Here is a 25,233-nt window from a genome sequence, read left to right on the forward strand (position 1 = left end):
GCGGTGGTTAAGGGCATAGCTCGTCAATGTACAGCCACCCCCCGCCCCCAGAAGGAAAAGGGAAAGAAATCGTCTCTTGACTCTTGTAAATGTCACCGTATGTGTACTGAATGCTGCTGGTAGACGCGATGCTGCGGCACGCTACGGTAGCATCCTCGCCCCCCCTCCCCTGCCTCATGGGTGACTGACGGTGCAAAATGACTGGAACCTGTCCTCATCATCAGCCTTGCGGTAGATGGTGTAGTGCAATAGGACTGCTACCTGTCCTCGTCATCAGCCCATAAGTAGACGGCCTGCTAACCGTCTTCATCATAGCAACAGGGGGCTGAGCTCCATCAGCCCCCGCCCTTCATGTGTAAAGAAAAGATTCTGTACTTGCCTGGACTATCATAGCAGCTGGAGGCTGCCTTACCCTCATTTCATTTCCCTAACAAGTCACTGTTTCTTATTCCTGCATTCCTTATTACTTCAGCATACAAATGGGGGGACACTACAACAGTAGCCCAGGAAGGCTGGAGGAGGAGGGAAGCAACAGGTAGGGTTGTTGCAGGGGCACCCCCTGTGAATGGCATGCAGCTCGTCATTCCTGCGGGATCTGACACAGAGCAGCTGTGCTCTGTAGTTCTCTGATACACTGCAACCCTAGTACAGTTGCCCCATATTCTAGGCGGGACTGTTTCTATTTTTAGATACCATAAAGGAGGGATTGATTCGGGGAGTCATTCCCAGTTTTGTCTTTTGCGCCCCCGGCCGATCTCGGCCAGGGGCACCTATGACAGCAGCAGAAGGTGTAGTGCAATAGGACAGCTACCCGTCATCACCTTGCCAATTTACATTGGCGTGGTTGATGGTGCAATATGGCTGATAACCATCTCTGCTGTCATGCAAAAGCAAATGAATGCTGCTGTGTAGCGCTGCTGAATCGCCTCTGTCCACGGCATCTAGTACACATTCGGTGACAGTGACAAAAGGCAAAACAGGCTCCATGGTTGCCACGCTATGGCGTATGCCAGGGCAATCCAGGGAAAACGGGCTCGAAATGATTGTCTGGCGTTGCTTTCCCGGAGGAAGGAATGACTGACTACATTTACCCAGAACCACCCGCGACAATGAAATTTGCACCATCAGGCACTGGGATCTCAACCCAGAAGTGCAAGGGTCGGGGGACACTGTGATGGGGTAGAACAGGGGCAGAGTTTATGCTTTCAGGATTGCCTGCTGCAGGAGTGCGGACGAGATAGGTGCTGTGCATGGTGTTGTTCACAGACACAGACTAGACTGTGTTCATTGTTCGCAAAAATGTATCTTTGCAAGGAATTCACTCCCTTTTCCCCATCACACAGCTTCGACTGTCTCCAGACCTGCCACAGCATCCCCCTCACAGAGGCTGGCAAAGATTAGGCGGCGAAAGAAAAAGACACGGGACGAGATGATCGCTGAAGTTATGGGGTGCTCCTGAGCCGAGGCGGACCAGCAGAGCCAGTGGAGGGAGACCCTCTCTCTGTACCAGCGCTCACACAGTGAACGGGAGGAGAGGTGGCGTGAGGAAGACAAGCAGGCGACTCAAACGCTGCTTGGACTAATGAGGGAGCAAACGGACATGCTCCGGCGCCTTGTGGATGTTCTGCAGGACCGCAGCCAGGAGGACAGAGCCCCCCCGGCAGTGTATCTGCAACCGCCCTCCCCCACCACAAAGTCCCATACCTCCCGTCACCCAAAGTAACCAGAAGGAGTGGCGTCAGGGGCCGTGAAAACTGTCATTGCACCCCAGCAGAGTGCTCAAGTACCCAAAAGCTCTCATACCCTAATTTTTGAGAATTCCTTCCCTTCCTGACTCACCCTAGCCCCAATCCCAGTTTCATCCCCTGACTGTCTGGTTAATTATTAAAAATACTTTGCTGTTAATTACTGTTTCCGTCATGCTTTTTTACACAACGCTGCGTTTGAAGGGGTGGGTGGGTGGGGAAGGGGGTAGGGTATTGCATAGGACAGTCACCTTTAGCAGGGTACAGAGACGGGGGCAGGATCAGCAGCAGGTCATAGAATCATAGAATCTCAGGGTTGGAAGGGACCTCAGGAGGTCATCCGGTCCAACCCCCTGCTCAAAGCAAGACCAAACCCAACTAAATCATCCCAGCCAGGGCTTTGTCAAGCCTGACCTTAAAAACCTCTAAGGAAGGAGATTCCACTACCTCCCTAGGTAACCCATTCCAGTGCTTCACCACCCTACTAGTGAAAAAGTTTTTCCTAATGTCCAACCTAAACCTCCCCCTCTGCAACTTGAGACCATTACTCCTTGTTCTGTCATCTTCTACCACTGAGAACAGTCTAGATCCATCCTCTTTGGAACCCCCTTTCAGGTAGTTGAAAGCAGCTATCAAATCCCCCCTCATTCTTCTCTTCTGCAGACTAAACAATCCCAGTTCCCTCAGCCTCTCCTCATAAGTCATGTGCTCCAGCCCCCTAATCATTTTTGTTGCCCTCCGCTGGACTCTCTCCAATTTATTCACATCCTTCTTGTAGTGTGGGGCCCAAAACTGGACACAGTACTCCAAATGAGGCCTCACCAGTGCTGAGTAGAGGGGAATGATCACATCCCTCGATCTGCTGGAAATGCCCCTACTTATACAACCCAAAATGCCATTAGCCTTCTTGACAACAAGGGCACACTGTTGACTCATATTCAGCTTTTCGTCCACCGTAACCCCTAGGTCCTTTTCTGCAGAACTGTTGCCCAGCCATTCGGTCTCTAGTCTGTAGCAGTGCATGGGATTCTTCCGTCCTAAGTGCAGGACTCTGCACTTGTCCTTGTTGAACCTCATCATATTTCTTTTGGCCCAATCCTCTAATTTGTCTAGGTCCCTCTGTATCCTATCCCTACCCTCCAGCGTATCAACCACTTCTCCCAGTTTAGTGTCATCTGCAAACTTGCTAAGGGTGCAGTCCACACCATCCTCCAGATCATTAATGAAGATATTGAATAAAACCGGCCCCAGCACCGACCCTTGGGGCACTCCACTTGATACCGGCTGCCAGCTAGACATGGAACCATTGATCACTACCCGTTGAGCCCGACCATCTAGCCAGTTTTCTATCCACCTTACCGTCCATTCATCCAGCCCATACTTCTTTAACTTGCTGGCAAGAATACTGTGGGAGACTGTATCAAAAGCTTTGCTAAAGTCCAGAAATAGCACATCCACTGCTTTCCCCTCATCCACAGAGCCGGTTATCTCATCATAGAAGGCAATTAGGTTAGTCAGGCATGACTTGCCCTTGGTGAATCCATGCTGACTGTTCCTGATCACTTTCCCCTCCTTTAAGTGGTTCAGGATTGATTCCTTGAGGACCTGTTCCATGATTTTCCAGGGACTGAGGTGAGACTGACTGGCCTGTAGCTCCCTGGATCTTCCTTCTTCCCTTTTTTAAAGATGGGGACTACATTAGCTTTTTTCCAGTCGTCCGGGACCTCCCCCGATCGCCATGATTTTTCAAAGATAATGGCCAATGGCTCTGCAATCTCATCGGCCAACTCCTTTAGCACCCTCGGATGCAGCGCATCCGGCCCCATGGACTTGTGCTCGTTCAGCTTTCCTAAATAGTCCCGAACTACTTCTTTCTCCACAGAGAGCTGGTCACCTCCTCCCCATACCGTGCTGCAGAGTGCAGCTGTCTGGGAGCTGACCTTGTCTGTGAAGACAGAGGCAAAAAAAGCATTGAGTACACTAGCTTTCTCCACATCCTCCGTCACTAGGTTCCCTCCCTCATTCAGCAAGGGGCCCACACTTTCCTTGACTTTCTTCCTGTTGCTAACATACCTAAAGAAACCCTTCTTGTTACTCCTAACATCTCCGGCTAGCTGCAACTCCAACTGTGATTTGGCCTTCCTAATTTCACACCTGCATGCCTGAGCAATACTTTTATACTCCTCCCTGGTTATTTGTCCAATCTTCCACTTCTTGTAAGCTGTTTTTTTGTGTTTAAGACAAGCAAGGATTTCACTGTTAAGCCAAGCTGGTCGCCTGCCATATTTACTTTTCTTCCTACACATCGGGATGATTTGTTCCTGCAACCTCAATAAGGTTTCTTTAAAATACAGCCAGCTTTCCTCGACTCCTTTCCCCGTCATGTTATTCTCCCAGGGGACCTTGCCCATCAGTTCCCTGAGGGAGTCAAAGACTGCTTTTCTGAAGTCCAGGGTCTCTGTTCTACTGCTTTCCTTTTTTCCTTGTGTCAGGATCCTGAACTCGACCATCTCATGGTCACTGCCTCCCAGGTTCCCATCCACTATTGCTTCCTCTACTATTTCTTCCCTGTTCGTGAGCAGCAGGTCAAGAAGAGCTTTTCCCCTAGTTGGTTCCTCCAGCACTTGCACCAGGAAATTGTCCCCTATACTTTCCAGAAACTTCCTGAATTGTCTGTGCACTGCTGTATTGCTCTCCCAGCAGATATCAGGGTGATTAAAGTCACCCATGAGAACCAGGGCCTGTGATCTAGCAACTTCTGTTAGTTGCTGGAAGAAAGCCTCGACCACCCCCTGATCTGGTGGTCTGTCCAGGCCTGTAGCAGACTCCCACATGACATTACCCTTGTTGTTCATACTTCTAAATTTAATCCAGAGACTCTCAGGTTTTTCTGCAGTTTCATACCGGAGCTCTGAGCAGTCATACTGCTCTCTTACATACAACGCAACTCCCCCACCTTTTCTGCCCTGCCTGTCCTTCCTGAACAGTTTATATCCATCCATGACAGTACTCCAATCATGTGAGTTATCCCACCAAGTCTCTGTTATTCCAATTACATCATAATTCCCTGACTGTGCCAGGACTTCTAGTTCTCCCTGCTTGTTCCCCAGGCTTCTTGCATTTGTGTATAGGCACTTAAGATAACTCGCTGATTGTCCCGCTTTCTCAGTCTGAGACAGGAGTCCTCCCCTCTTGCAGTCTCCTGCTTGTGCTTCCTCCCGGTATCCCACTTCCCCACTTACCTCGGGGCTTTGGTCTCCTTCCCCCGGTGAACCTAGTTTAAAGCCCTCCTCACTAGGTTAGCCAGCCTGCTTGCAAAGATGCTCTTCCCTCTCTTCGTGAGGTGGAGCCCGTCTCTGCGTAGCAATCCTTCTTCTTGGAAGACCATCCCATTGTCAAAGAATCCAAACCCTTCTCTCCGACACCATCTGCGTAGCCATTCGTTGATTTCCACGATTCGACGGTCTCTACCCTGGCCTTTTCCTGCCACAGGGAGGATAGACGAGAACACCACTTGCGCCTCAAACGCCTTTATCCTTCTTCCCAGAGCCACGTAGTCTGCAGTGATATGCTCAAGGTCATTCTTGGCAGTAACATTGGTGCCCACGTGGAGAAGCAGGAAGGGGTAGCGATCCGAGGGCTTGATGAGTCTCGGCAGTCTCTCCGTCACATCGTGAATCCTAGCCCCTGGCAAGCAGCACACCTCTCGGTTTTCCCAGTCAGGGCGGCAGATAGATGACTCAGTCCCCCTGAGGAGAGAGTCCCCGACCACCACCACCCTCCTCCTCCTCCTGGGAGTGGTGGTCGTGGAACCCCCATCGCTAGGATGGCGCATCTCATGCCTTCCAATCAGTGGAGTCTCCTTCTGCTCTGTTCCCTTAGGTGTATCATCCACTCCACTCTCTGCACTAGTACCTGCGGAGAGAACACGAAAACGGTTGCTCACCTGTATCTGTGTTTCTGGTACATGGACGTTTCTGGTACTCTTGCCTCTTCTGGATGTCACATGCCGCCAGTTATCCTCACTGGCCTTCTGTCCCCGCTGTGTAGCCTGCTCTGAATCTTCAGAACATTGTGCCCACTGAAGCTGATCCTGACGTCTATCCAGGAAATCCTCATTTTCTTTTATGGAACGCAGGTCACACACACAGTGCAGTCAGTAGGCACCCTGGTCGGTATGGGAGGTGGTTTGCAGGTTCTGTGTGGGTGGGGAGGTACGTGACTTTGTAGCGGGGGAGGGGGGGTTACAGATCTCATGCAACGGTCCCTGTCCTGGACCACAGAGCCACGCAGCAGAGGAATCTGTATCCGTCCTCCCCCGCCACAAGGCCACATAGCCTCCGCACACAGAGTCCCAAAAAGAAGGGATGGCAGGCTCCGTTGAAACAACCAGTCCAACACTGCAGACCGCTCTGGGAGCAGGAGCCTGTCATTCCTCGAGTTTAGAGGTGGTCTTTACATCACCACACACCCTACCCAGCACAGTCCGCGTCCCAGTTTCAACCCTTTAATGCAAAGTCATCAATAAAGAAACCTTTGTAAAGTTACAGTGGAACATGTATTTTATTTTTAAACGTGTGTTGGAAGTGGGGGAAGCGGGGTGGATGGGGTATGTAACTGCAGATGCTAGTCAACAGTAACTTGGTAAAGAAACAGGGGCAGGTTCAGCTTCTCTGTAAAGAAACTGAACAGTCACAGGTCACGCTGCTCGCTGGTACTTGAAGAGTTCCTTGTCGCTGTGCAAGGCGCCTGCATAGGGCTTCACGAGCCAGGGCATTAGCGGGTAGGTTGGGTCCCCGAAGATCACTGTAGGCATCTGCACATCCCCAAGAGTTATTTTGTGGTCCGGGAAGAAACTAAACAGGCGTCTAAACAGACCAGAGTTCCTGAAAACACGCGCGTCATGAACTTTGCCTGGCCACCCGACGTTGATGTTGGTAAAACGTCCCCCATGGTCCACCAGTGCTCGCAGCACCATTGAAAAGTAGCCCTATTTCTCAGCAGCTGACTGTGGAAGAGGTGGACGATAAGGTGCGAGGAGTTGACAACGGCCATAACTGCAGCGGGCTCCGTGCTCGCAGTGCTGTGGCGCCCGCGCTGTCACTGAGCAGAAAAGTGCATGAACAGATTGCCCGCAGGCGCTTTCGGGGAGGGAGGGAGGGCGTGATTGACGGTTCAATGATGACAGTTACCCAAAACCACCCTCGACACATTTTTCCCCCAGCATGCATTGGGGGGAAATCCCAGAATTCCAATGGGCAGCGGGGAGTGCGGGAACTGTGGGATAGCTTCCCACAGTGCACCGCTTCCAAATTCGACGCTGGCCCCGTTACTGTGGACTCACACAGTCGAATTAGTGTATTTAGTGTGGATACACAAATTCGACTTCATAAGGTCGATTCCACAAATTCGACTTAAGTTGATTCGAAATAGTCTTGTAGTGTAGACATACCCCTTGTTACACCATGTTTGTAGTAGAGATTGAAAATAAAACCAAGCCATTAACAGAGCTCATCAAACAAATTAAACTCCTCTTGTTCAGCAAACCTCCTGCAAGGGAGATCTCCAAGACCAAAGTGCAGCTCTCCTTGGAAAAGGGTGCACAATGTGTTGTTTCAATATATTGAAGACTGTGAAAGACGTTTTTTATAATTCATTTTCAGCTGCATATTTAAGTAAGCTGCCCATTCAGTCTTTTTGAGACACAGCAATATCCTGTTATGCAGATGAAATATAACTTTCTGTTCCTGAACGGAAACTTGTCAACTTATTGTGTTATTTTTCTGTGCAATTAATACTTCACAGTGTGTCACCAGGAATAATTGTTAATTCTTAATATTTTTGTATAATCTCAAGTCATCACAACTCATTGCTTTAGTGGTTAGGATACCTAAAACAATGAACAGATGTACAAAAATAAAAACCCACTGGGATGATTAATACCATAAACAATCAGCATCAGAAAAACATCAGTAGACAAAAAATGGATTCTGAATTTAAAATGGCTGCCACAGCCAGCATTGCATGAGATGGCAATGGCCCCAGACCTGAAAATCTTTATTGGGTCCTGCCCTAAGAGTCTGGCAAAATTCATTTCACAAATCTAATCAGCTGTTACATAGTTGGTAGTGTAGCTACTCAGTATTCCATTGCCAGACTTGTAGCAATGCACATCACCCCAACATGATGAAATTAGATGACAGCACAACTGAAAAACAACAAGATACGATTGGAGGCTGAGCCAAACAGAACGCTTGCCACACCTGACTCAATGACAGCAGCCATGTACAAAACAGCGAGTGTGTTGTAATAATAATAATAGTTACATTCAATTATGGTAGCCTGAAAAGGCCCCAGTCAAAGCTCAGATTCCCATTGTGTTGGGCGTTCTACACAGAGAGACATGGTCCCCACGTCTCAGAGTCCTAGTTTATAATATGAAGCAAGATACAAGTGTTCCTGATAAACAGTTGCAGCTCAGGGAGGACTTGAGTAACAAAACAATGAGGTCCCATAGTCACACAGATTAGCTCTTGCACAGCTTGATAACTGTGAATGGTTCCAAATCATCCAAAGTTGTTGGGTCTTTTTAATACATAAAGTCAAAGATCCAAGGCCACTTATCACGAAGAAGAAAATAAATCTGCTTTTCAGTGAGACTGATTACACTAAAATCACCCAGAACAAGAGTCACCAACCATTTCAGACCCAAGATAACATTTCTCAAGCTTTTAGTCAAATGATGCCTAACTGACCCATGCCCACAGAAAGCAATGCATCTGGTGAGATCTCCGAGCATGAAAGAGGCTCATCTCCGGCTGTGCAGTCTGGAAGACTCCCAAATAGACTAACTAGATTGTCCTGAGCAATGCCTCTCAGTCATTTTAGTGTATATGAACTATGTCTTCCAAGTTTGTTTTATTCTAAGTGTATCTTCAATAACTCTAAATAGTTAGCTTATTCAGTAGCACAGCATGTATAGTAGATGCCTTCTGAAGAAGTTGGAATATGTTAGAAGTTGAAGTTACATATCTGCCCTCCCGCTATTTTTACAAAAACAGGGGAGCTGTACTGTTTTCCAAAGGGTGAAAGATTGGGGCGTTGTAATGGGGTACACTCATTGCCAGGGCAGCTCCTTGTGGCTGGATCTGGGGATTGGTTCTCATCTGGTCTGGGAGCCCTTTCCATGGGCTGCTCGCACAGTGAACTCTCTGGGACTCAGTGTTCTCCCTGTCCATGACTTGGCCCTCCAGCCAGGTCACCATTTAGTCCTCCCCTTCTGGGGTGTCAGAGTCCCACTGGACAAACTGTCCATGTGCCGTGTCAGGCAGTCTGCTGGTCCACGTCCTGCTCCAGAGCCACTTTCCCAGTGGCTGGTGGGGGAAACCGGGCCACCTTCTACTCCAGGTTCCAGCCCAGGGACCCTGTGCTCAGCAGCCAAGGTCTACACAGTCTCAGCCCCTGCTGCTCTTTCCCTGGGCTTCTTCCTGCTCTGTCTTCCACAGGCTTTCTTCCCCACAACTCCTCTGGGTAAACCCCTTCCGCTAGGGACAGGAACCCACGGCTCTTGCTTCCCCCTGGGTTTCCTCCTACCTGCCTCTCTGTGCCCCGAGAGTGATTGCAGACTCTCTCCCTGCAGTCCCCTTTCTGCTGCAAACTTCCTGGCTTTATACCTTACCTGGCTTCTCCACCAGCGGGGTTTCATCAGCAATTAGTACTTTATCAATCAAGACTAACTCCCTTGCACGGGAACTCCCTTCTGTTTCTCTCCCTCAGCCTTTCCCTTTTCCTGCCTACTTTTACTCTTCTTGGGAGGACAATACCTCTTTACATGTCCTAGTTCCTGACTGGAAAAACAGGACCCCTTTTCCTGCTCGCCCAACAGGTGGGACTCTGTGGGGCTGTCCTGCTTTCCTCCCTTCAGAACAAGCCTTCTTATTACAATATAGGCAGGGGCATTCGTTTTGCAGATGTTCCCTCCTCCCACAGGCATAACACTTTCTTGGCCAGGCCTCTGATCTCCTAACCATGGAAACTCTTTTCTGTTCTACGATACTGCGGCCTCTGCTAATTTCTGCCTGGAGGATCTTAAGCAAACATTGTTTCTGTTCTGCCAACTTTGCACAACTACATTTTCCATTGTCTCTGCTGGTTCTCCATGGGTATGTCTACACTGCAATTAAAAGCCCATGGCTCGCCCGTGCCAGATGACTTGGGCTTGCAGGGCCTGGCCAGGGTCATCCTTACCCATACGCAAACTTCGCAGCTATGTAGGGCACCAGGAAAACCGGGGCAACAAATTGCCCCAGATTTCCTGGTGCTTTACATAGCTGCATGCTGCTCCAACGGCCAGCCCGATCTCCCGATTGGCTGAGCTGGCCAGGAAAGCTGCCCCTGCCCCTGCTCCGCCCCAGCCCTGCCCCACTTCACTCCTTCTCCTGAGCTACATACCAGGAGACTGCAGCAGGGGTCAGGCACGCCCTGCACTGATCGGGTGGTGGGAAGTGGAGCAACCCGGGCCAAGCCCGCTCCACTCCCCTGACTCCCAGCCGCGCCGCTGGTGAGTGCTGGGGGGCAGTTCCCGGCTCCGCCAAGTCCCAAGGCTGGGAGTCAGGGGAGCAGAGCGGAGTGGGCTGGGGCCAGGTCACTCCACTTCCTGCTGCCCCGTGAGTGTGGGGTCAGGCCCGCCCTGCAATCACCAGGTGGCAGGAAGCAGAGTAACCCGGCCCCAGACTGCTCCAGTCCACTGGCCCCAGCCTGCTCTGCCGGCTCGTGCTGGGGGTGGTTCCCCCCTGCCTCCCACAGACCTTGGGCGCCCCCTCCCCCCCGCGGAGGCCTGGGTCCAGCTCCTGCCCCCCTCCCCCGCGCGGTGGTGTTGGCTGCGTAGGGCACCACAATGTCTGGGAACGGGCCTGGCTAAAGGGCTGTTTAATTGTGGTGTAGATGTTGTGGCTCGGTCTGGAGTCTGGGCTCTAGGACCCTCCCCCCTTGTGGGGTCCCAGAACTCAGCTCCAGCCTGAGCCCGAACTTCTACACTGCAGTGAAACAGCTCCTTAGCCCAAGTCAGCTAGCACACATCAGCCGTGGGTTTTTAATTGCAGCGTAAACATACCCTAAGACCTGCGTAAACAGTGCCTGGATCCCTTTTAGTTGTTTATCACGGGCGAGGCTGCTCTGGGGCCCAACTTGGGGAACTATACTTGTCTTCAGCAAAAAGGGCCTCTGCACACTGTGGCTCCATTGTCTCTTTCCCTTCACTTTTCTCCTAGGGACAATCACCCTCCCCTTGAGTGGAGGTCTTGTAAAGTCCCTCACACTTCCCTTGTATCAGGAATGATTGACATGCCCACTTCTCCACCGATTTATAACAGGGTGCACTCACTGCTAGGGCGCCCCCTTGTGGTTGGGGATAAGTTCTCACCCGTTTTGGTGGCCCTTTCTATCAGTGCTCACACAGTGTCCTCTCTCTCTGGAACGCAGGGTGCTCCTTCTTCGTGAGTCAGCCCTTCAGCCAGGCCACTATTTAGTCCTCCCCTTCGGGATGTCAGAGTCTCACTGGACAAACTGTCTGTATGCCACGTCAGTCCGTCTTCTGGTCCGTCCAGAGCCACTTTCCCAGTGGCTGCTGGGGGAAACCGGGCCACCTTCTACTCCAGGTTCCAGCCCAGGGACCCTGTCCTCAGCAGCCAAGGTCTACGCAGTCTCAGCCCTTGCTGCTCTTTCCCTGGGCTTCTTCCTGCTCTGCCTTCCACAGACTTTCTTCCCCACAACTCCTCTGGGTAAACCCCTTCCGCTAGGGACAGGATCCCAGGGCTTTTAGTTCCCCTTGGGTTTCCTCCTACCCACATCTCTGTGCCCAGAGAGCAACTGCAAACTCTCTCTCTGGAGCCCCCTTTCTTTCTTTTCCTCCTTCTTCTCTTTTTTTATGGTGAAGCCGACTTGACTGAATAGTTTATAGCAGCCACCAACTATAATCCCTCATTTCTTAGAGGTTTCTATCCTCCCACTCTGCCCTGTGTCTTTCAGGTAATGTAACAGCCCAGTTTTAATAATACTCCACTTTTCCAATGTTTTTACTAAATAAAATAATGTAATTTTCTTTACCTTAAAATGTCTGAATTGCTCAAATATATTTTCCCTTTCTTTAGCAAAGCCCTTACATGCCCATAAAATGTGATCAATTGTTTCTTCTACCTTACATAGGCCATCTTTGTGTCTATTTATTTTTAAAAGATTTTTATTTAAGCCACTATGGCCGGTTAATACTCTAAAAAAAAACCCTTCCAGGTATACTATCCAGACCCTGAAGTATGTCGTAGTCCTCAATTCCAGGGCACAATTCCAAAATTCTTCTTTCTCTCTTTTCATTAATCCAAATTTTTGCCATTCATCTTTTCCATTTTTCTGTGCTGGACTTTTGAATTTCTGCTACTCAAGGGCATTTCTATGTCCAGCCTTCCATTTCTTACAGCATTTTTAGCTGCTTTGTCCACTATTTCATTCCCTGTTGTCCCAGTATGCTCTGGGATCGAAGCTAATGCTACATTTGTGCCCATCTGTGCTAACTCTGTTAATAGAAATATAATTTCATTAATTAAATCACTTCTGCATAGCCAGACACTCTTTTTTATTGCCAGAAGGCCTGAGATTGAATCTGAAAAAATTACCGCTGCTGCTGGGGAGTACATCCCAGATCCCAATTCCATGCTAGCATTATTGCTACTAGTTTGGTTGTCATGACATCTACATAGTCAAATATTCTTTTAGATGTAACTAATTCCCAGTTGTGATATATAATATGCTGTCCCTACTTTTCCTATTTTTTCTTTTTTGGACCCATCTGTATATATTTGACAAAACTGACTCTACTTTTCTTCTATATACTGATATCCTTCATTTTTAATACCTATTGTCTCTTTTTTTACCCTTAACTTTTTAAAATAAATCTAAATCCACATTGGACGTGCAACTTTCCATCCATAATTAATTTTCCTATGACTAAAAGTTCTGACTTCGTTCAGATTTTCCTTGTCTTTCAGCTCCTGCATCCACACTTTAACTTGAATGGCATGTGGAGTTCTAAGATCATGTGCTATAGTTTACTTATCAAATTGGCAACAATTCTCAAATTTATTTGGTACTTTCATCATTGCAGTTTCCATTAACTTTGGCCTGGAATGTTAGGTCCGGTAGTTTCATTCATAGTGTAACTGGCATTTCACTAAAAAATTATCTGTAGAATGCATATAGATGTTATAATAAATGCACCACACTCAATTTGTAGTGCCTGAGTTTGTAGTAATTCTAATTTAAGTTCTGATTTTGATGTGACCCAAAAGCTTGGCAACATAGTTAATAACTGCTCTGATTAAGGCTCTGTTTACTATCAGCCGTGTTTTCTAATCCACCACCCAATTAGTACCAGCAAGACTTTTAGGCAGGTTAATCTTTCCTGCACATTTCTCTTTACCATAATGTATAGGATTTTTCCTATCGAACATTACCCCTAAGAATTTGAACCTTTTAACTATGTCTATTTGTTCTCCAGACTGATACAGTTAACATTCCTTTGATACTTTCCTTTTTGTAAAGATCAGTCCTTTGGTTTTAGCAATGAAAAACTTGAAACCCCAGGCATTTCCCCAGTCAGATATCGCACATAAGGCTTTGTTGATTCTCTTTTCTGCCATCTCAGTATTCCTGTTCCTTTCCCACAATGCACAATCACCTGCAAATAGAGTGACACCTTCCCAGGGCCGGCGCTTCCATTTAGGCAACCTAGGCAGTCTCCTAGGGCACCAGGATTTGGGGGGGTGGCATTTTGCCGCCCTCGGCGGCAATTCGGCAGTGGGGCGTCCTTCCGCACTCCGGGTCTTCGGCGGCAATTCTGCAGTGGGTCCTTCACTCGCTCCGGGACCTGCCGCCGCCGTGCCCCGAAGCCCGGGAGCGCGGAAGGACCCCCCCGCCGCAGAATTGCTGCCAACGACTGGGAGCGCGGAAGGACCCCCACCTAGGGAGCAAAAAACCCTGGCGCCGCTTCTGCACCTACCCCAGTACTTATTTGTTATGTGAGATCATTTATCATACTATTAAGCAAGATTGGGCTGATAACACTTCCCAATGATGTACCATTATTTATATTATATATTCAACAGAACTTTCCCAGCTCTGACCTGCATGTCCTTTTACTCAAAAATTCTCTGTTCCACCTATATATTTCCCCCTTATCCCCAGTGCACCTACCTCCCTTCCATAGCATGTCTTGTGCCTTTTCAATATCTAGAAAGACAGCTCTAATGAACCATTGTGCCACATACTTTTTGGTATTTCAATTTCAAAGGCTATGTCTACACTATGCACCTTTCAGCAACAGCCAGGATGCTACAGCCGTGCCACTAAAAGGTGCACAGTGTAGCCACTTTTTGTCAGCAGGTGTGAGCTCTCCCACTGAAAAAAACCCTTCCACCTCCAACAAATGGCGGTAGCTTTGTCGACAGGCAAGCTCTCCCAATGACAAAGCGCTGTTCACACTGGTGCTTTTCATCTGTAAAACTTTTGTCATTCGGGGAGGTGGTGTATTTTTTCACACCCTTAAATGACAAAAGTTTTACCAATGAAAGTCCAGTGTAGACAAAGCCTAAGTTAGCAATATGATCAGTGCTGCATCTTCCTCTCCTAATACCAATCTGCACCTCATCTATAATGCCATTGTTTCCCAAATAGGAAACCAGTCTTTAATTCACTTTCTCTCCATAATTTTACCCCGAGAGGAAGTAAAGGCAATTGGTCTATATGCATCCATTTTTGTGGCATAGTTTACCTGGTTTCCATATTGGAATTACTACTGCATGTTTCTGCCCTACTGGTCATGTGGGGGAGGGGGGCACAATTGAAAGGGGCGGATATGTGACCACCCCACATGTCTCGTCCCCTGTCCTGTGCCTAGCCCAGGGCCACCGCGCTCTCCCCACCCCACGTTATCTATGGGAGGGGGGCACTCTGTCCTTCTCCCACTGCACCTTCCCCCTTGGGCACACGCACTCATCCTGCCCCCATCGTTCATGTAAACATGCCTTTCCTCACACCCACCGTGTTCCTGATCAGATCTTTCCCTGCCCTATAACTGTACATGAAACAATGGAAGGAGGGGTTTTCCAAAGCCAAAACACGACCATTAAGTTCATCTGTTTGTGCTCTTGCCAGCATCCTAGCCACTGCTGCAAGCAATTCAGCGTTCTGGGTGGCTGTCTAGGAATGGTGCCAGAGAAAATGGGGAGGAGGCATGTTGCAACCCATACTAGAACAGTCATTGTTTGTTCTCTCAAATATTGGTTAATTCTAGCTCTCATCTTTGGCCAGCCAGATGTGGTGAGATGTGTTATGGAGCAATTTGTCTATGTGGCACAGCAGTCAAGGGCATGAACTGGTACAGATATACGGCCCCCCTCCTTCGGCTAGAACTTACTGTGGCATCACAGAGAGGGCTTGGGAGCCATTCTGTTGGGAAAGTGCCAGGGCACCCTTCGCAGATGACTCCTCGCATGCGGTGTGCAGGCACTGGTGTGACATTCAGGAGAACTGGGTTGCAATATGCCCTAGGGAGGCAGCCTGTGTGGGGTGCAGTGATCACTCAGTGCGTAGGGAGCTTGCCGGAGCTCTGCTTTATTCCGTGTTCAGTTCCAACCGGCTGTGCATAACAATAAGACCTTCTCAGTGTCCTGCCCAGACTCTCCAGAGCCCTCGGGCTTTGTGCATTTCTCAGACTAGCATCTCCTTCATAAGCTCTTTAAATAGGTGAGAGTCACATGGAGTAGCCCAGTACTCAGCCAGCAGTACCATTAATGGCAATGAGAATACGCACAGAGTAATGTGTTACTCAGTAAGGGTCACGGTGGCAAACTCTGCCCCCAAATGAACATTACTTCCTGTACGCGGAGTCAGTGCTGTTCCTGGCACCCCGCAGAGCAGTCCCATGGATGTGCAAATAGCAAAGCATGATTGTGATAGGCCTTAAAAACCTCTAAGGATGGAGACAATCTAGCCAGCTTTCTATTCACCTTATAGTCCAGTGGTCCCCAACCTTTTTGTGGCCAGTAGCACATTAATGTTTTCAGAAGAGTGTGGCGGGTGCCAACAATTTTTCAAGGCTTATTTTGTATTTGTACATTAAATAATACAAAAACCTCATATTTAATATTACATAATATATGAATCCAGAGAGAAGCCGCGAGGACAGAGAACACTGGCGCCTGCAGCCCCGGAGTACTCTGTCCCCAGCAGGTGTGGGGCCCTGGCTTCTCTCCCCTGCAGGGCACTAGGTGGGCCCTGTGCCTGCCGGGAACAGAGAACACCGTGCCCGCAGCCTGAGTTCTCTGTCCTCGTCAGGCGTGGGGCCGTGGCTTCTCTCCCTCCTGGGCACTAGGTGGGTGCACATTAATGCCTCGGCGGGCGCCATGGCGCCCACGGGCACCACGTTGGAGACCACTGTTATAGTCCATTCATCCAATCCATACTTGTTTAACTTGCTGGCAAGAACTTGCCCTTGGTGTTGACTGTTCCTGATCATTTTCCTCTCCTCCAAGTGCTTCAAAATGGATTCCTTGAAGACCTGCTCCATGATTTTTTCAGGGACTGAGGTGAGGCTGACTGGTCTGTAGTTCCCCGGATTCTCCTTCTTCCCTTTTTTAAAGATGAGCACTATATTTGCCTCTTTCCAGTCATCCGGGACCTCCCCTGATCACCATGAGTTTTCAAAAATAATGGCCAATGGCGCTGTAATCACAGCAGCCAACTCCCTCAGCACCCTCGAATGCATTAGATCCAGACCCATGGATTTGTGCATGTCCAGCTTTCTAAATAGTCCTTAGCCTGTTCTTTCACCACTGAAGGCTGCTTACCTCCTTCTCATACTGTGCTGTCCAGCAGTCTGGGACCTTATCTGTGAAGACTGAGGCAAAAAAAGCATTGAGTACTTCAACTTTTTCCACATCATCTGTTACTAGGTTGCCTCCCCCATTCAGTAAAAGTCCCACACTTTCCCTGACCTTCTTCTTGTTGCTAACATACCTGTAGAAACCCTTCCTGTTTCCCTTCACAGCTCTTGCTAGCTGCAACTCCAATTGTGCTTTGGCCTTCCTGATTATACCCCTGCATGCTCTAGCAATATCCTTATACTCCTCCCTAGTCATCTGTCCAAGTTTCCTCTTCTTGTAACCTTCCTTTTTGAGTTTAAGCTCACCAAAGATTTATCTGTTAAGCCACACTGGTCGCTTGCCATATTTGCTATTCTTTCTGCACAACGGGATGGTTTGTTCCTCAATAAGGCTTCTTTAAAATACAGCCAGCTCTCCTGGACTGCTTCCCCCCTCATATTAGCCTCCCAGGGGATCCTGTTCATCATTTCCCCTAAGTCTGCGTTTTTGAAGTTCAGGGTCCGTATTCTGCTGCTCTCCTTTCTTCCTTTTCTCAGGATCCTGAACTCGACCATCTCACTGGTGCCCAGGTTGCCACCCACTTCTACTCCTACCAGTTCTTCCCTGTTTGTGAGCAGCAGATCAAGAGGAGCACAGCCCCTAGTTGGTTCCTCCAGCACTTGCACCAGGAAGTTGCCCCCAACACACTCCAAAAACTTTCTGGATTTTCTGTGCACTGCTATATTGCTCTCCCAACAGATGTCAGGGTGATTGAACTCCCCCATGAGAACCAGGTTCTGTGATCTGGAAACTTCTGTAAGTTGTCTGAAGAAAGCCTCATCTACTTCCTCCTCCTGGTCTGGTGGTCTATAGCAGACACCCACCACGACATCACCCTTGTTGTTCTCGCCTCTAAACTTAACCCAAAGACTCTCAACAGGCTTTTCTCCAGTTTCATACTGGAGCTCTGAGCAATCATACTACTCTCTTACATACAGTGCAACTCCTCCACCTTTTCTCCTCTCCTGTCCTTCCTGAACACTTTATACCCATCCATGACAGTGCTCCAGCCATGTGACTTACCCCATCAAGTCTCTGTTATTCCAATCACATTATAGTTCCTTGACTGTGCCAGGACTTCCAATTCTTCCTGCTTGTTTCCCAAGCTTCTTGCATTGGTGTACAGGCATCTAAGTTAACTAGTCAATTGTCCTACTTTCTCAGTATGAATCAGGAGCCTCCCCAGTTGCACCCTCCTCCTTGTGTTTCTTCCACTTACCTCTGGGCTTAGGTCACCATCCCCCGGCAAACCTAGTTTAAAGCCCTCCTCACTAGGTTAGCAAGCAGGGAAGTTCTTTGGCCCATGTTATACAGGAGATAAGATTAGATGTCACAATGGTCCCATCTAGCCCTGGAATCTATGAACCTCTGAAAAACTGCTCTTACCTGACAGATATTCCATATCTGCAACATTACAGCCGACACTGTCAAAACCAGCTACAACATCACTGTTAAACGGTAGCCACATGGAGGTTTTTACCAGTATAACTATACTGGTTTAACTATAGCAGTAGAGCTGGGCTAAATTTTTAGATGATGGGGTTTTTTTTTTCAAAAAAATCCATAATTGGTTCAATTGCAACATCTAGCAAATTTGTGTCAAATGTGCCAAATTGTTTCAACTGAAAAAGAAAAGAGGAAATATTCAGAAAAAGTCAAAATATTTTTATTTTTTCAATTAAAAAATAACATTTCACTTTGAATTTTACTTCCATTTTATTAATAAAAATAGTAAAAAAAACAAAAACCACACAAATGAAACAAAACATTTTGTTTCAGATCAAATAAAATATTTTGTTTGACCTGAAATGATTTTTTTTTCTGTTTTTGCTTAGGTCAACCTGAAACAAATATTTTATTTTATTTTTTGGTTTGGCCACAGAACTGAAACAATCAGTTATTTGCACAACTCTACATACCAGTATCATTATACCAGCATAGCTGACAAAACTTTCCTAGGCAGACAACGCTGTAGGCTGCTATTCATGTATCCAACGTTAGCTACTCTTCTTGAGGGGACAGAAGAGCCCCCCTCAAGAATGCAGTGAGGAACTGAGAAGGAGGAAGGGGATATTGGTTCCGGTTTCTCTGTGTTTTATGAATGATGCAGAGCCAATAGGGAGTGCTGTGTAGTTTTTTAATATATTGATAGTTTATAGTTTTGAGTCACAGAAAAAAAAGAAAGTGCAAGGGAAGTATTGGCTTTAAGTAAACTACAATTAGACCATCACACAAGTAGAAAGAATAATACAATAAACAGGGATTAAATGACTAAGATTTAGACAGGAAAAACATATGTATAAAGGATAAGAAGTTAGATGATTCACCTGTCTGCGTATCAGATTCAGCAATCCAAAGAGCAAAGTATTGGCCATGTTCCCATGTTTCATAGTAGTAAGTTTATGCCTGGTCAGGCTACCACACGCTTTATTCAACAATACATGGGATTAGTGGTGTTTTGTTCCTGAGCTGCAGTAGTGAACCTCACATTGATGGTTTTTGTTGCTGGATGTTCATTGTTCAATCCAAGTAAAGGACAGACGCAGAGGGCCAAAGTCAGGCATGGCATATGCAGGTGCAATGCCATTTAAACCAGAGGCGTTGTCCCTGCTTACCTCAGCTGAATTTGACCCAATGATTTCTGCAGGACGGCCCAAGACCAAACTGTTTTATTCTCACTAAAGGTTCCCAAAAAACCTAGGCCCAAATTGAACTGTGGTTTAACTTCTGAGAAATCAGTAACCTTACAAACAGGGATTATATTTGCCCCAGGACTACAACAACCCCGGCAGATATGTTATAAATAACGGCTGTTGAGTTACATTGGCAGCATGGCTCTGTTTAGTGGTTCCCATTTTATAGACTATGGGATTTTCAGTGGGAATGCTGTAAGATTTGCTGTTGCATCTTAAAATGATCAGCACATAGTGACATGACAGGTTTAGCTCCACACCTAATCCTGAAATCTCATTTGATTGCTAGCATCAGTTCTAAAACTATTATAATGTGTTCTTATTTATGTGGCACCAAAATGAGCTAGGTGCTTTGCAAATGTGTGAGAAGAGAGCTCCCTGCCCTGAAGCATTCATAACCTAAGAAGACACAAAAAGGTATGAGAAAAGGGATGGGGGGAAGCTATATAGCTGAAAAGAAAAGGGGCGGAACTGAGGCTTCCAACATATTGTTGGTTCCATGATTTTTCCAATATGGTTTCCAGTGTGTTCCATTTTCCCAGTTATCACTATATCTTTGGTTGTGTTGGGCTTGTTTCTTAAGTAATACAGCAAATATTTTAATCATCGATTGTTCTGGTTGGCATCTTGAATCCAAAGTTCACGTGTTGTTGGGTCTCTGCCATAATTTCTTTACAAACTTCAAAACACTTAGATAAAGTTATTTCAATCTAAAAAAAAAGTGCTTCCTATATTGTTCTTCTGTGGAAGCTTTAGCTCAGATCAACGCAGATCTAGCAGCTCATGCCTGGGACACATTATCTGGGGATGGCACACAGCTCGTAGAAGTCTGGGGAATGTATGAGGACATAATGCCCGTCTTCCTGTGGCTTGGGCTGATCCTCAGGGATATGGAAAGTGAAATGCTGCAGGAGGGTTGTGAAGAAGAGAAAGAGCTCCTTCCTGGCCAGCTGCTCCCCTAGACACATGCGACGACCTGTAAAAGAGAGAGTGAGGAAGGAGAAAGAGGGAGACCCCAAAAACAAAATGATAAGTATCTTTGATACCTGGAAAGATACTAGAGCAACTAGTTAAACCATAAATTTGTAAGCACCTGGAGGATAATAGCATTATAAGGAATGGGCAGCATGGATTTGTCCAGAACAAATCATGGCAAACCAACTTAATTTCCTTCTTTGATAGGATTATTGGCCTAGTGGATAGGGAGGAAGCAATATATGTGATGTATCTTGATTTTAGTAAGGCTTTTGACACAGTTCCACGTGACCTTCTTATAAGCAAACTAGAGAAATGTGGTCTAGATGAATTTACTATAAAGCAGGTGCACAACTGGTTGAAAGACCAAACTCAAACAGTAGTTATCAATGGTTTGCTGTCATACTGGGAGAGCATATCTAGTGGTGTCCTGCAGCGGTCAGTCTTGGGTCCAGTCTATTCAATATTTTTCTTAATGACTTGGATAATTGAGTAGAGAGTATGCTTGTAAAATCTGCAGACGACACCAAGCTGGGAAGGGTTGCAAGCACATTGAAGGGCAAGTTTAAAATTCAAAATGATCTTGACAATTTGGAGAATTGAGCTGAATTCAGCAAGGTTATATTCAATAAAGACAAGTGCAAAGTACTTCACTTAGGAAGGAAAAATCAAATGCAAAACTACAAAATGGGGAATAACTGTCTAGGTGGTAGTATTGCTGAAACAGATCTATGACAAGGGTGGCCAAACTGTGGCTCGTGAGACACATGTGGCCCTTTTACAGTTAAAGTGCAGCTCGCTGAGACCCCCATACCTCCCCCACATTCTCCACCTGCCAGACTGCAGTGGGGAGCTCAGGACCTCTTCCTTGCAGTGGGGTTCTGGGGAAGAGGCTTCTGCCCAGTGAGAAGGGGGGTCTTGGGGCTTCTCCCCGCAGGATGTGTCGGCTGGGGCTCAGGGCATCAGCAGAAGTGGGGCTGAAACTTCTGAAGATTGTCGTATGTAGCTCGAAGGGTCAGTAAGTTTGGCCACCCCTGGTCTATGGGTTACAGTGGCTCACAAATGGAGTATGAGTTGTAAATGTGATGTAGCTGCAAAAGAGGCTAATATGATTCTGGGGTGTATTAACAGGAGAGTTGTATGTAAGACACAGGAGGTAATTGTTGCGCTCTACTCAGCACTGGTGAGGCCTCAGCTGAAGTACTGTGTCTAGTTCTGGACACCACAATTTAGGAAAGACGTGGACAAATTGGAAAGAGTCCAGAGGAGAGCAACAAAAATGATCAAAAGTTTAGAAAACCTGACCTGTGAGGAAAAGTTGAAAAATCTGGGCTTGTATAGTCTTGAGAAAAGAAGGACAAGTGCCAACATGATAACAGTCTTCAAATCTGTTAAGGTCTATTATAAAAAGGGCCGTGACCAATTGTTCTCCATGTCCACAGAAGGTAGGACAAGCAGTAATGGGCTTAATCTACAGCAAGGGAGATTTAGGTTAGATATTAGGAAAACCTTTCTTGCTCTAGGGTAGTTAAGCTCTGTAACAGGATTCCAAGGAAGGTCAAGGAGTCCCTATCAGGAGCGGCAGAAGAGCCTTAAATGTGTGGGGACCACCAGTGCCCGAACTGTGGCCCTGCCCCTGCACAGCCCTTCTCCCTGAGACCCTGGCCCCCCACGCTGCCCTTTCCCCATGGAGCCCCACCCCGTGCCGTCCCTTCTCCCCAAGCTCCTGCCCTCGCACCACCCATTCCCCTAAGGCCCCGCCCCCTCTCACTCCTCTCCGCCCCCTCCCCCGTTGCTTGCCCCTACATCTGGTAAAAAGTGGGATCATGTCCCCCACCCCCGGCGCCCCAGGTCCCCATCATTGGAAGTGTTTAAAAACAAGTTGCACAAACACCTGTCAGGGTACTTGGTCCTGCCTCAGCGCAGGGGGCTGGACTTGATGGCTTCTCGAGTTCCATTCCAGCCCTGCATGTTTATGATTCTATGTCACTGGGAGCAGGACTCCGACCCCATGAACAATGAATTGAATCAAAGGATCTGCCCCACTTCCCTATATCTGCCATATATCATTGACAACTGCAAACACCTAACTCCTGAAAGACAGGAATGCACGTATTGCCTTACGGGAACAGACCTGTGGTCCATCTAGTCCAGCATCCTCTCCCTGACCGTGACCAGCACCAGAGAATTTTGACGTAGGTCCAAGAAGCCCCATAATGAGCAGTTAATATTTGGCTTGTGCCCTGCAGCATGAGAACTGATGCCCTTTATTCATTTTAAAGATAAAGACATCTGTGATTCCTTTCCCCAGGGACGGCCTCACCCAATTGCTGTGCCCTTGGATTTACCTGCTGAGAAAGGCAGGAAGGCCTCTCGCTTCACAAACTGCCCATCTGCATCCAGGAAGTGCTCCGGGTAGAACTCATGGGGTTTCTCCCAAACCGTTTCATCCCTCAGCACCGAGGACAAAACCGCGACGATGGTGGTGCCCTAAACATTCCCATTAACGTCCCCAAAACAAAAACAAACAGGTTATTGCAGGAGAATATAAACCATTGTCAACTTTACCTATGCTTCCTTTTACTATCATCTATAGGGAAAGAAAAGCCAGGCAGTTCTCTGTTGCCCTATTAATCAGATAATGGCACAACTTTCCATTGGAAAAGGCCTATCAAAGTTTGTATATGTAAATGAGATTTCCAATGATATTATCAGGACAAAATTTCCTCCCACTCCAGATCTCCCTAAACTTTCAAGCAAATGAATTCTGCATAATGAGATTCAGTTGAATCTATACAGTTGGAGCTACTGGTAGAAATACATCTCTAGGCGAGGTTCAAGTCCTTTAGACTAGCACGCTACATAACCAGCCGGGGACTAAGTAACTACGTGTCCTAGCAATATCCCTGAGCAATCTGCATCTGGGCTGCATTAATTTTCCAGGGGTCACAATTGCTGTACCTTAGGGATGAAAAAGCCTTGAACTTCGGTGTCCCGGTAGGTCCTGCGAGGCACTCCAGCAAAAACAACATCACAATAACGCTGAGTTTCATAGATCACAGCATTGGTGTAAGGCAAGTTCACTTGGTCCTCTATCTCGGGTGACCTGTCCCTGCCAATTACCTTATCAATTTCCTCATGGACTCTTCCTGGAAATATAGAAACACTTTATGTAGCAGGGAGTATAACAGAGTAGATGTAATAGACTATTATGGGTCTGATCCAGTTACCACTGAAATCAGCTGAAACATTCCCATTAACTTCTCTTCTAAAGAGACCCTCTATCAACCCTTTATATTTGGCACTAGTTGGTATTCCCATCCAAGACACAGGTAACACATATTCAGTGTAAATAAGTTTCCATGAGTTATGTCTCTATTAGACACTTACCCTGGCTATTATTTTGTTGACACATGAAGGATTCTAGGAGATTGCAGAGGCACAATTTCCATAAGAGACACAGGGACAACCACTGTGGGGAGTGCGGGGGGATACCCTCCCTCCAGGATGTTGTCCTCCCCACCACTGTTCCCTCTGGTCATGGAGTTAGAACTGCAAAAGCTTGTCATCTTTCCCTTAAGATGTGACCTCCTGCTGCTGTCCACCTCCTCTTAGCGCTCCCCTGCACATAACCATTTTTAGCCTCTCCTCCCCCGACCCCCTGTACCCAGGGCTGTACCAGTGTAAATATTACAAACTACTGTGCTGCAGCCAGCCAAGCCTACAGGGGAAGGCAGAAGTACAGAAACTGCAGCACTACTTAGGCCTGTACACTAGGAAATCAAGTCAGCATAACTACATCGCTCACAGGTGTGAATAATCCGCAGTAGGAAGCCTCGGAATTTCAGAAGCCCCAGGAGGAGGTGGGGGGTGGGGAGGGGAGGAAGGGACGTGATTGGGGAAGGAAGCAGCAGAAAGAGCCAGGGTGGTGGGGGTGGGCGGAAGGAGAACAAGCGAGCAGAGAGTAGGGAATGAGTGGGTGTGAGTTAGCTTGAGGAGGGAGGCTGACCTTTCTGTGGGGGGCAGTGAAGGAGGGAGAGGACCATGAGAGCAGAGAGGAGGCTGCACAAAGGGGGTCAGAGAGAGCTCTCCGCAGCAGAGGGGTGGCGGAGGAGTGTCTGTGGAGGGACGGGGTCTTGTTTTGGCAGGAGGCTGTGTAACACCAAGGCCAGGTCTAGACTACAGACCTATATCGGGTATAATAACGTCGCACACCCCTGAGCAACAAGTTATACCGAACTAACCCACTGTATAGACAGGACTCCCTAGGTCGCAGGCAGGTGTCAGCGAAGTGAGGTAGGGCAGCCTGCAGGGAGGTATGTGTGTGAATGGAGCCGTTAGGGCAAGAGCCGGCCTGCCTGAGTGGGATCTGAGGGGGTGTGTGGGACTCAGTTTGGTCTGATTGATGGTGTGGGGTGGGAGGGGTTGGAGACGGAAGGCAGCTGAGCCAGAGAGTGATCTTTGTGAGAGGCCGGAGGGTGCGTGCGAGAGAGGCCGAGGGGAGAAGAGGGAGCGTAAAATGCCTGTGGGTGAGAAAGGACGACGTGAAGGGTTTGGTGCCGGCTGCAGGAGAACGTGAGACTGACAACCTAGGGGAAGGAGGAAGGGAGCACAACTTAGGAAAGAAGAGGAAGGCAGATGGAATGGAGAAGAGAAGGAAAGAGAGGTAACAATTAGGACACAACGTTGAAGAATACTGCTAAGGGGATAATAGACTGAAAACACAGAGCAAAATGTTTACAGTGAGGAGATGATGGTGTGAAGGAAATGGAAAAGGGGAAAGAACAAATGCGAGGGAGACCAAGGATACTGTGTAAAGGTTTTGTTGTTAAGAAATGTGATAAAATG

At 47.7% G+C, this 25,233-nt stretch overlaps 1 protein-coding gene across 3 annotated transcripts in view; it reads right to left on the bottom strand.

Annotated features, from left to right (window-relative positions):
- Positions 1-18,600: 18,600 nt before the first annotated feature.
- LOC123349368 (cytochrome P450 2D15-like) overlaps positions 18,601-25,233 on the bottom strand; it is a 28,973-nt gene continuing 22,340 nt past the window's right edge. For all 3 annotated transcript variants that reach the window (XM_044987378.1, XM_044987386.1, XM_044987394.1), the window contains exons 9-11: positions 23,347-23,534; positions 22,734-22,875; positions 18,601-20,386 (exon numbers count right to left, since the gene is read on the bottom strand). In XM_044987378.1, the coding sequence (XP_044843313.1) occupies positions 20,208-20,386; positions 22,734-22,875; positions 23,347-23,534 (509 nt within the window). In that variant the 3' untranslated portion in view covers positions 18,601-20,207. The remainder of the gene's footprint in view (positions 20,387-22,733; positions 22,876-23,346; positions 23,535-25,233) is intronic.

Source organism: Mauremys mutica, chromosome 1, assembly GCF_020497125.1.
Source record: "Mauremys mutica isolate MM-2020 ecotype Southern chromosome 1, ASM2049712v1, whole genome shotgun sequence".
Lineage (NCBI taxonomy): Eukaryota > Metazoa > Chordata > Testudines > Geoemydidae > Mauremys > Mauremys mutica.